Genomic DNA, 12,659 nt, shown 5'->3' with positions numbered 1-12,659 from the left:
CTTAATTGGCCATCTGCCTGCAAATTGCTCTCAAAGTTGTGCTAGTTTTCAAAAGCATTCTCCCCTCAAATACCCACTCAGGATTGCTTGAATGTCATTGAGTGCAGCTTTCCATGAACTGGTGTAATTAGGCAGTGTTTAAGGATGTACAATACATTTTGCATTAAGGGAAGGATAATACATTCAAGACTGGTAAAGGTGCAGTGTTATTAATAGAGATATTGGTCTGCATGTAAAACTACACATAGGAATGATCATCCTCTGGGTTGCAGGCCCAATGGAATGCAGGCTGCTTAGGTTTGTAATCAGGAATGAGCTGCCTGGGGCCAAAGACAGGCTCAGAATTACTGCCTATTCTTAAACAGAAGGCAGACAAATGTGGTACGGTGACATATAATTGTGTACACAATGATGTTACCAGGATTTCTTGACTTAGATTCCCATATCTATGTACTACTAAACCACCTCATGGACTGACGGGTTATGGTGGAATGGAGGGGGTCATTGCTGAAGGACAACCATTGAGATCAGTCTGAAGAAGGGTCTCGACCCGAAACATCACCCTTTTCTTTCTGTTTAGTTTTTACTCTCGTTTAGAGATACAGTCTGTCTCGGCCCACCGGATCCGCGCCGACCGGCGATCCCTGCGCATTAACACGATCTTATACCCACTAGGGACAATTTTGTTAACGTTTACCAAGCTAATTAATCTACATACCTGTACGTCTTTGGAATGTGGGAGGAAACCAAAGATCTCGGAGAAAACCCACACAGGTCACGGGGAGAACGTACAAACTCCGTACAGACAGCACCCGTAGTCAGGATCGAACCCGGGTCTGCGGCACTGCATTCACTATAAGGCAGCAACTCTACCGCTGCGCCACCGTGCCACCCTTTCTCTCCAGAGATGCTGCCTATCCCGCTGAGTTACCCCAGCATTTGGTGTCTACCATTGAGATCTTGGATTGAGAGGTTGGGTGGGTGAGCTCAGGTCTTTCTGAACACTGTTCGGGGTCAGGGCCGGGGGTGAGGTGGGGGTTTTTCATAAACAAAGTTAGAGGTCTGCAGTTGTGGAGTTAGAAAATATTTCCATCTCCCCATTTAGAAAATAGTCTATGCCTTTATTCCTACTGTCAAAATGCATGACCACAATTTGCTGTGCTGCATTCCATCTGCCTCTTCTCTGCCCACTCTCCCAACCTGTCCAAGTCCTTCTGCAGAGTCCCTGCTTTCTCTACACTACCTGCCCCTCCAACTATATTCATATAATCTGCAAACTTCAGCTTTCAAAGCCTTCAATCCCCAAGGCCAAATCCACAACGGCCTGTTTCCTTTATCATCGTTACTTTTTTGCAAATCTTTCATTCATTGTTCATTATCTCTCTACCTTATCGTCTATATCTCTTGTTTTCCTTATTCCTAATTAGTCTGAAGGACATTAAAAACTGGAGTAACTCAGCAGGACAGGCAACATCTCTGGAGAGAAGGAATGGGTGAGGTTTCAGGTCGAGACGTCGGGGAAAGGGTTGGAGTAGTTGGTGCTGAGGTGTCTGGGAGGAACTGGACTTGTGGACCGGGTGGGAAAAGGAGTCCGAAGAGATTAGCACACAGAGATTAGTACACATTAGAACTGAGATGAGGAAGAACTTAGAACTGAGATGAGGAAAAACTTTTTCAGTCAGAGAGTTGTGAATCTGCGGAATTCTCTGCCTCAGAAGGCAGTGGAGGCCAATTCTCTGAATGCATTCAAGAGAGAGCTAGATAGAGCTCTTAAGGATAGCGGAGTCAGGGGGTATGGGGAGAAGGCAGGAACGGGGTACTGATTAAGAATGATCAGCCATGATCACATTGAATGGCACTGCTGGCTTGAAGGGCCGAATGGCCCCCTCCTGCACCTATTGTCTATTGTCTATTGTCAGAGTGTTGGTCGGGTAAGTACCCAGGGGAGGGGTGGTGGGCACGTGGACATTGGAGGATCGAGTGGTCCATTGGAGGATCAAGAACTTCAGATCTCAGGGTACTGGTAGCTCCTCCTGGAATTGGAGACTGGGTGAGATTGGTGAAAAGAGAAAATGGTAGCACAATGGAGACTACTCCAACACTTGTATAAGATGTTGGTGAGACTGCATTTAGAATATTGTGTTCAGCTCTGGGCACCATATGATAGGAAAGATATTGTCAAGCTTGAAAGGGTTCAGAAAAGATTTATGAGGATGTTGCCAGGAGTAGAGGGTGTGAGCTATAGGGAGAGGTTGAGTATGCTGGGTCTCTATTGCTTGGAGTGTAGGAGGATGAGGGGAAATCTTATAGAGGTGTACAAAATCATGAGAGGAATAGATCGGGTAGATGCACAGAGTCTCTTGCCCAGAGTAGGGGAATCGAGGACCAAGGTGACATAGGTTCAAGGTGAAAGGGAAAAGATTTAATAGGAATCTGAGGGGTAACTTTTTCACACAGAGGGTGGTGGGTGTATCGAACAAGCTGCCACAGGTGGTAGTTGAGGCTGGGACTATCCCATTTGTTTAAGAAACAGTTGGACAGGTACATGGATAGGACAGGTTTAGAGGGTTATGGACCAAGTGCAGGCAAGTGGGACTAGGGTAGCTGGGACATTGTTGGCCGGTGTGGGAGAGTTGGGCCTGTTTCCACACTAGAATCCTGTATCAATCTCTGACTCTGACTCTATGTATCACCACAACGGTTATCCAGGGATTGCCATTCAATAGCTCCCCCTGAGGCAACCGAAGCAAAGTTCCCTGCAAAGCAGCAATAGATGGTGAATGATGTTATCTTATGTGTGACTGATGATGAAAACACGTTAGTTGTGCAAGGATGAGTCATGCTCGGAAATCTCAATTTATACAGCAATGCAAAATGATTCTGAAAATCTTTGTTATTGCATTTCACTGGAAAATTCAATTTTCAATCACACAGCACTAAAAATAGCAGCATTAAACAAAGAATTAACCAATATCATTTATTCCATAACCTTTGAGTTACCCAATTTTAAATCTATTTGGTACATATGACCTTTTATTACTTAGGAAGGAACTGCAGACGCTGGTTTAAACTGAAGATAGACACAAAAAGCTGGGGTAACTCAGCGGGACAGGCAGCATCTCTGGAGAGAAGGAATGGGTGACGTTTTGGATCGTGACGTGTCTTCGGACCTTTTAGTGTGATACATTGAGGAAGATTTCCTTTCATTCACCAACTATTCTTAATAGGTCAATGTCTATTGTTCAATAGAAGGCAGCAAATGTGCTGTGGTGACATATAATTTTGTAGACCATGTTGTCAACAGTATTTCTTGACTTAAGGGCCTGTCCCACTTAGGCGATTTTAAGGCGACTGCTGGCGACTAGGCTGTCACCGAACGTTCCCCGGGGTGTCGTGGGCATGATCGTGAGGAGTCTTCAATGAATCGTCACGGATCTCGGCGCCTCTCGTTAACATTTTCCAGATATAAATTTCTCAGCGACAGCTGGCTTGTCACCAGGTATCGTTGCTTATTGCGGGCGCTGTCGCATGCTGTCCCAGGTTTGCTAGGTTGTCGCAGGTGCATTTAGAAGCACGTAATATTAAATTAAGATAAGGCATTTGAATATACCAGAAGATAGTTTTGTTTAACCAATTTATTTACCGTCAGGACATTTATCAAGTAGATTGGAGGCGACAGTTTGACGGTCAGGTAAACGTGGCAATTTCGCGATGTTTCCGAAGACAGTACTAGTTTCACAAAAAAAGTGACTTGTATCGACCTGACTCGGCATTGTCGTGGTTATTGTCGTGGGGTCAATGAACATTTTGGCGATCTGCTACGACCTTTTGAGTCGCCGGTAGTCTCCCTAAAAATTGGGTAACTGGGACAGGCCCTTTAGATTCCATATCTATGCACTATTAAATCACCTTATGGGCTGGTTAACACAGCATGAAAAATAAGTTCATAGGCAGATGATTCTGAAGAAATATGGGCTTTAGGAAGAATTCCTGAAGTTGTATAGGATACAATGGAAGAATGTGGCAGCGATAGAAAGATTACAGAGGAGATTCACTCGTATATTGGCTAAAACGAAGGGTTTTTGTTGCAAGGAGAGATTGGATGGACTAGGTTTGTTCTCGATGGAGTAGAGCTGGTAACCTTATGAAGGTTTATAGGGTTATGAGGGACACAGATAGTACAGATTCCCTGAGTCTTTTTCCCAGGGCAGGTGATTCTAAAACTGGAGGACAACGTTTTTTGGCGAGAGGGGACATTTTTAAGGATATCTGAGGAATGGGTATAACGTACTGAGAGTGGTGGGTGCCTAGAACAAGCTGAGAGAGGAAGAGGTAGTGGCAGATATCATGTCATTGTTTGAAGGGGATGGATAGGAGAGTAAAGGGATATGGGTCATGCAAATAGGATTAGTATGAACAGGCATCATGGTGCCTACAGACATGTTGGATGGATGGTCCCATTCTGTGCCCTGCAACTCAATGAGACTACCAAAATGGCAGCATGGAGAGGGGACCTCAACAAAGAGACAGAAATGAAAGGCTGATTTGAACAGAGATGCAGGAGGGTACAATCAGAGTGCTTAAATGCATAAATTGCAAACTACTTTAATTGGCAAGACACAGATTTAAGGTAAACTAGACCAACTGGCCCTTTGTGCACAAACCTCTCCTGCATTGGTGCAGCACCCTCTCCTACCCCCTCCCTCCCCCTCCTTCCCTCCCTCCCCCTCCCCTCTCCCCCCTCCCCTCTTCCCTCCCTCCCCCTCCCCTCTCCCCCCTCCCCCTCCCCTCTCCCCCCTCCCCACTCTGATGTGCTGTACGCTTTGTGATTTGATAAATCACTGTCATTTTGGCACTGACAAGCTTCCGGGTGGAATATTTTCCATTGTATGAAATTAATCAGACATGAAATTATATTTTGTGAAACACTAAATAATAAAAATAGATGATGCCAATTAAAAAATCACAATGGGTGCACCAAGTGATTTCATAGCATGACAAACAGGTGCAACAAAGTCACAAAAATGCCTGAAACAAAATCTCCACTTTGTTTAGAGATTGTGCACTAGATTTGTTTAAGTGCAAAAGGTAAACGTGTTTAGAAATCTTTTGGTAAAGCCAGCTGAGTGCCTTAAAGCACAGCTCCAACATGCTGCCGGTTTTCCTATTCTTGTATCAGGCTCCATTAAGCCATTAAAAGTGCTGTAACAAATACTAATAGCAAACACACAGAAACACTGGCATTAGATTAATTTCTCAAACAGAGTCAAAAAAAATCTCTCAATTCTGCTTGGGCTACAGGAGCTCAGTTTGGGTGGACAAAACCTGGTTTTAGTTTAGTTTAGTATAGTTCAGAGATACAGTGTGGAAACAGGCCCTTCAGCCCACTGAGCCCAGCGATCCCAGCACACTAACCCTATCCTACACACATTAGGGACAATTTACATTTATACCAAACCTGTGCGTCTTTGGAGTGTGAGAGAAAACAGAAGATCTCGGAGAAAACCCACGCTGGTCACGGGGAGAACGTGCAAACTCCGTACAGGCAGCGCCCGGGTCTCTGGTGCAGTAAGCAGTAGCTCTCCCACAATGCCACCGGTATTAGCTCTGTGACAAGATGAAGTTCTCCAGGATCATCTTTCATTAAACAAGGTGTCGGCTGGAATAGCAATCATTCCTACAGACTTTATCAGCTACTCCTCTCAGAATGTGAATATGTTCTGGGTTTTAGCGGTGCTGGGACCTGCTGGCACACCAAGATCTTTCCATCACTATTGTGAAGATTGTGTAAATTACAGACGTTTACACAGAGTTCATTTAAAATCAGGAAACAAGTGATATTTGTCCTAGACGGTGTATATGGTGGTATATTACCAAGTTCCTGAACTTACATGGAAAAACTCTAATCAGAGTATTACAAGCATGTCTATCAAGTGTTGTCAATGGTGGCACAATTAAACTGAAGACTGAAACCAATCAGCGGTATCAAACAATCAGATCATGTTTGTCAAAATAGCACAAATCCTTGTCTAGGGAGGAACTGCAGATGCTGGTATGAACCGAAGATAGACACAAAATGCTGGAGTAACTCAGCGGGCCAGACAGCATCTCTGGAGAAAAGGAATAGATGATGTTTTTGGTCGAGACCAGCCACCCAAAACATCACCGATTCCTTTTCTCCAGAGATACTGTCTGACCCACTGAGTTACTCCAGCATTTTGTGTCTAACACAGATATTTGATATGATAAATACAAATGCCATTTTTAAAGGTGTATATGATAGACAGATATCTGGCTATCTGGATATCATCCTTAAACAATCTGACACCACTTGACGCGGTGAAAATGGGGGCATATTACAATAAATAATCATGTGAAAATTCTTTCTGTGTCTCTTTGCACGATGTGCTACAATTTCTATAAACTAATCTTTATCAATTACAATGAATGCACCAATTACAGCCTGCAATCTTCACTTCACATGCTCTGTGTTTCTGAGGAACACTAGGGCAGCACGGTGGCACAGCGGTAGAGTTGATGCCTTACAACTCCAGACACCCAAGTTCGATCCTGACTACGGGTGCTGTCTGTACGGACTTTGCACGTTCTCCCCCAGACCCGTGTGAGTTTTCTCCGAGATCTTCAGTTTTCTTCCACACTCCAAAGACGTACAGGTTAGTAGGCTAGTTGGCTTGGTTGCCAGGGCATGTGGGAGAGTGCTAGTGTGTGGGGATCACTGGTCGGTGTGGACTCGGTGGGCCTCGGTGTATCTCTAAACTAAACAAATATTTTGGCATGTATGTTGTCAAACCTCCCCAATTGGTCTCCAGCAGCTTTTGGCACATGCCCAGGTGTATGTGAACTAGACAGTCTTTTACAATAATTCATAATTACTGTGTTAGCTTTTCATTCCAAATTGTCTCAATTACCTGAACTTAAGTTCCCTGGTTCACTGAGGTGGAGTGAAATGATATCATCAGATTGATGTTACAGACCTGAGGCTGTAGGTATGATATCCTATCGTGAAAGGATTCACAACATTATGCGGCTTGGAATCAAAATGCTTTGAGACATGTATGAAATAACAAAATGTGTAGGAAGGAACTGCAGATGCCGGTTTAAACCGAAGATAGACAAGATATGCTGGAGTAATTCAGCGGGACAGGCAGCATCGCTGGAGCGAAGGGATGGGCGACGTTTCAGGTCGAGACTCTTCTTCAGACTGACGTCAGGGGAGAGGGAGGTACATAGATAAGGAAGTGTACAGTATGAAAATGGGACAAAGGGGATGGAGATCAAGGAAAACATAGAATAGATCATTGTTAGCTGGGAGAAGGTAACAACAAAGGAAACAGAGGTAAAATGTAGTTGGAGACAGTCAGACTGGTCGGAGAACTGGGAAGGGGAGGGGTTGGAGAGAGAGGGAAAGCAAGGGTTACTTGACGTTTACGCAAGTTGAAATAACACAGCCCAGTCACAGAGTCAGTGGAGATGAAATTGTTGATAGCCGTTGATAATAAATGCCTGAAAGGCAACATATGCATATTGTGATCCTCTGAAAATATAAGACAATATAACTGAATTTGTGAAATGGAGTTCAGTCAATACACAATACAGTCAACACAAGAAACCAAGATTTATAACTCCTGAGAATTTAGCGCGATTTTCCAACATTACATTCAGCCTGATATTAGCAGAGAGGGAAGCCAAATAGGTAAACTCCTGGTTGTACAGCCTTAGTTGGAAAATCAATTTTCCATTCCACCTAAATATTGTCAGAAGTCAATATCAATGAACTCAGCAGTAAACACTTTTGAATAACAATAGAAATGTATCAAAAAACATTTTATGAAGTCAAGTCCATAGAAAACATCAAATGATGCTTTCAATGCAATTACACTATACAACCTTTAAACATTACCGATCATTGCTCCCCAGTCAGCTAGTTGCCCAGCCAACAACTAAGATGGATGTGATGGCTTGCTACTTGTGATAACCTGTGGAAAACAGGGTGAGGCAATCGATAGCTCAGGTATTAAAGTCATTAACGTGCTCTATTACAGGAGCATGACTTTGCACATGTATTCTGGCGGTAGCTGTTGCAAATTCACTCATCTGCTGGTACAAAAAAAAGCTTTGCATGGCGTTGATGGAGCTCACTCCTTGTCTGTAGCCTCGTTCCATAAGCTGAATTTATGAAAGACAAAATCCATTTTATTCTCATACTTCCACTGTGTTTTGTGTGCTATCTGAGGGCAAAAGCCTCTTAGGTGCCTGATTTATTCAAGGCCATCATTTTCTTCAAATTCTAATTTCTCTGTGTGCCGTCCTCTGTCTGACCCAGCTAAGCTCCAGTACTTAGGCACTGTTACACAAGCATACTTACTAAAGCAGGGCGGGTGACTGATTTGATTGTGGAATGCTGATCATGCCTGATCAATGGGGAATGAGTGAAGAATTACAACATGTGGAAAATAAATCTGGATAGACATTCAGCTGCTGGGGTGATCTTGTCTATGTCATGGGATTATATTCAATGCCTGAGTACCGTGTACAGTTGGGTAACCATTCTAACCTGCACTACGTCTGAAACTGCCAATCCAACGAACACTACCCTTTCCACATCATTTGGGTTCAAGAATTGTTTCTCTGAAGCCTCAAATAATTCTGACAGGAATCTCTGCACAGCATTTTCAACAAGTGTATGAAGTAATATTCACTGGAATTTAGAAGGATGAGAGGGGATCTTATAGAAACATATAAAATTCTTAAGGGATTGGACAGGCTAGATGCAGGAAAAATGTTCCCCTTGTTGGGGGAGTCCAGAACCAGGGGTATAAGAATAATGGGTAGGCCATTTAGGACTGAGATGAGGAAAAACTTTTTCAGCCAGCGAGTTGTGAATCTGTGGAATTCTCTGCCACAGAAGGCAGCGGAGGCCAATTCACTGGATGTATTCAAGAGAGAGTTAGATAGAGCTCTGGGGGCTAGTTGAATCAAGGGATATGGGGAGAGTTGGGCACAGGTTACTGATTGTGGATGATCAGTCATGATCACAATGAATGGAGGTCCTAGCTCTTAGGGCTAGCTCTTAGGGCTAACGGAATCAAGGGATATGGGGAGAAAACAGAAATGGGGTACTGATTTTGGATGATCAGCCATAATCATATTGAATTGCGGTGTGGCTCGAAGGACCGAATGGCCTACTCCTGCACTTATTTTCTATGTTTCTATGTTTCTCTGTTTCTAAACCACAGGGTCTTGACCTGAAACATCACCCATTCCTTCTAACCAGAGATATTATGTGACCTGCTGAATTACTCCAGCATTTTGTGTCTGGCTTCATCCCTATAGAATTTACAAGCCAGATAATACAAGCCAAACATGTATAGGGGTGAACAGATAGAGGGAAGCCACTCTGCCCATATATCCTGTCCCTTGGTTTCAAATATGTGCAAAACCTAACAGAATCATTTAGCTTTGGATGAGTTTCTCCTACACAATGAATACAGGTAACCATACAATCATTAAGCACACAAGCTACGTCTACTTCACAATCTCAAATGCAGTTAAGACTAAACACAGGAGCCTTGAATTACATTAAATGTTGAACATAGGGTTAATTGTGTAATTCCATCCAGTCTTTCCCTCTTGTGAAACTATCACACTGAAGACTATCACACTGGAGCCTGACAAAGTAATCTCTTTGCTCTTGTCACACTGTCCAGCCCTGCCTTGCAATAATCTATGTTGGCACAGTTTTCATAGTGTGCTCAATCCTAATTGACTGCCAATGGGCAGGTTGGATTTTTCCACCATCTTGGATCAATAGAATCCACCCACTTGCCCTTCTTCAGACTAAAGAAGGGACTCGACCCGAAATGTCACCGATTCCTTTTCTCCAGAGATGCTGGTTGACCCGCTGAGTTACTCCAGCATTTTGTGTCTATCTTTGGTTTAAACCTTCCTCCTCCACCACTTGCCCTTCCCATTGCCGATAGACAATGTCTGTTAGAACAGGCCAATATAAACAGACTCTGTCTGAGTGCAATGTCTGGTGTTGATTCAAAGCCTGGTGGCTTTGAGAGCATTGGAACTATTTTCCTGCATTTACTTAGTTTGGGCTAACCTTCCCCACATTTTCTCCAGTCTTGATTGGGATCAGATACTGAACAAAGATACGGAAGGGAGGTCAATGGATGGACTCTGCCCCTGGACCGTCAGTAACATGTAGGTGTAAAAGCATCACTGTCGTTGTACCTGATGGGGTAGTCAGCAGCACTCAGGTTAATGAAGAAGTCCCAGGACCAGTCCTTCATCTCCAGGAGATCCCGCATGCACTGCAGGTACATGGTCAGCAGGCTTGCTCCACCCCAGATGGTGGCCATCTGCCAAGGTGTGACCCTCACATTTGGGTACTGACTCGCATACTGCAGCACTTGCCGGTGGAGATAGTTTGATCGCTAAAAGTAGAATAAAAATGGGATCAATGGAATCGCCTTTTAAGTCGACTCATCCAGTCCAGCTATCAGTCTGCATGGTCAGAGTTTTTATCATCGAGGACCCATAAAATGTAAAGCCTACCCGTGCCCCTCTCAGAACCTGAATGGGCGGACACAGTGGCAGCGGTAGAGTTGCTGCTTTACAGCGAATGCAGCGCCGGAGACCCAGGTTCCATCCCGACTACAGGTGCTGTCTGTACGGAGTTTGTACGTTCTCCCCGTGACCTGCATGGGTTTTCTCCGAGATCTTTGGTTTCCTCTCACACTCCAAAGACGTACAGGCATGTAGGTTAATTGGCTTGGTAAATGTAAACATTGTCCCTAGCAGGTGTAGGATAGTGTTAATGTGCGGGGATCGCTGGTCGGTGCGGACCCAGTGGGGCGAAGGGCCTGTTTCCGTGCTGTATCTCTAAACTAAACTCAACTGAACCTTACCTTGTCCACGTGTATGTAGTAGTAGTGGCTCTTGTGATAAATGGCCTTGAACATGCGCTGCAGCTGCCTCGAGGCTCTCCCATGCACAACCAACACAAAGGCAATTCTGACAGGGTTTGGTGGCAGAGTGTCCAAGGAATCGTCCTCTGGCTGAATGGTATTGGTTGCTTTCCCTGTTGGTAGCAAGTAATAAGTGAAAAATTAGAGGAAATGGCATGACAATGTTGCATTAAGTCTTGAGAAGGTTTTTTAATTCTAGGATGAACAATTTACCCTCATACTCTGTCAAAGACAACATCGACTAGCTCTGCCCAGCATCTTCCTCCAACAGTCACTCGGTGAAACTTGGTGATTACGCAATGAACCGTATACAGCACCTAACACCATTAAACTAATAAAAATAAACTATGATTTTATTTTTCACACCAGGATATGGCCATGGCATAATATAGGTTCACAGTGAATTGACTGTGCATTTTACAGCACATCTTTAGGCTTCTCTTTAAATCAATGATATTTGGCCATGGCTGATTCACTCTGGGCCCATTTTACATTACTGGTGAAGATCACTTTCACCTTTATTACCAATCATGTCATTTCCAAGGTCCATACCTGCTATCAGAGTGGATTCTATTTTTCACTTTGTTGAGGATAAGCAGCATTGTTATTGTCGGAAGGAACTGCAGATGCTGGTTAAAAACCGAGAATAGGCACAAAAAGCTGGAGTAACTCAGTGGGTCAGACAGCATCCATGGAGAAAAGAAAGAAGTGACATTTCGGGTCGAGACCCTTCTTCAGACTGAGGAAAGGGAAACGATGATGAAGGACAGGCCATTGTTAGCTGTGTGCTAGGTGAGAATGAGTTACAGACAATGAGCCTCAACAAGACTCGGCATTGTTGGAAGGAATGGGTGACATTTCGGGTGAGAGTGAAGAAGGGTCTTGACCCGAAATGTCACCCATTCCTTCTCTCCAAAGATGCTGCCTGTCCTGTTGAGTTACTCCAGCATTTTGTGTCTCTCTTCAGTCTAAACCAGGATCTGCAGTTCCTTCCTATGCTCCCAGCATTGTTAGGCTCTCTTCAGATTCAGGTTAGATATTATCATATATACCAATGACTCTCCTTGTCCACGTGAAGCTCACAAGAGTAAAGGTTACACATACAGCAATGATAAATGCAACAATAAATACAATGAGCAATGCCACACAGCAGAATGATGCAATTTGAAGTGCAGCCCACACATTTTATGATTTGTGTTGTGAGGTTTGAATTCTGATTAATCTGTAAATTTGTTTTATCCATTACATTATCATTTGTATTTCTCCCCAGCTAATTCAGAGGAGAACTTTATCAAAGATAGACACAAAATGCTGGAGTAACTCAGCGGGACAGGCAGCATCTCTGGAGAGAAGAAATGGGTGACTTTCTGGTCGAGACCCTTCTTCAGACTGAAAGTCGGGGGAAAGGGAAACAAGAAATATAGACAGTGATGTGGAGAGATAGATGAATGAAAGATGTGCAAAAAAACAATGATTATCAGCATTTAAGTATTATATTAAGGTTACTTTAGCGACATTTGTGAAGTATGATGCAGCTTTATAGGACAGCTTAGGCTGCATTTGGAGTGTTATGTGCAGTTTAGATAATTTTATTTTGTTTACTTTGGTCAATATAAGTCAAGCTTTCTCAGTCCATAGCTTCGTTACCATCAACCACTAAAT

The 12,659-nt window shown here is 43.7% G+C and overlaps 1 protein-coding gene across 1 annotated transcript in view; it reads right to left on the bottom strand.

Moving 5' to 3' along the window:
- xylt1 (xylosyltransferase I) overlaps window positions 1–12,659 on the bottom strand; it is a 294,644-nt gene that overhangs the window by 108,214 nt on the left and 173,771 nt on the right. The window contains exons 3-4 of the mRNA XM_078418358.1: window positions 10,938–11,110; window positions 10,261–10,463 (exon numbers count right to left, since the gene is read on the bottom strand). Coding sequence (XP_078274484.1) covers window positions 10,261–10,463; window positions 10,938–11,110 — 376 coding nt within the window. The remainder of the gene's footprint in view (window positions 1–10,260; window positions 10,464–10,937; window positions 11,111–12,659) is intronic.

This window comes from Rhinoraja longicauda, chromosome 21 (genome assembly GCF_053455715.1).
Source record: "Rhinoraja longicauda isolate Sanriku21f chromosome 21, sRhiLon1.1, whole genome shotgun sequence".
In the NCBI taxonomy this organism is placed as follows: Eukaryota; Metazoa; Chordata; class Chondrichthyes; order Rajiformes; family Arhynchobatidae; genus Rhinoraja; species Rhinoraja longicauda.
This window is presented reverse-complemented; position numbering and strand designations above follow the sequence as displayed.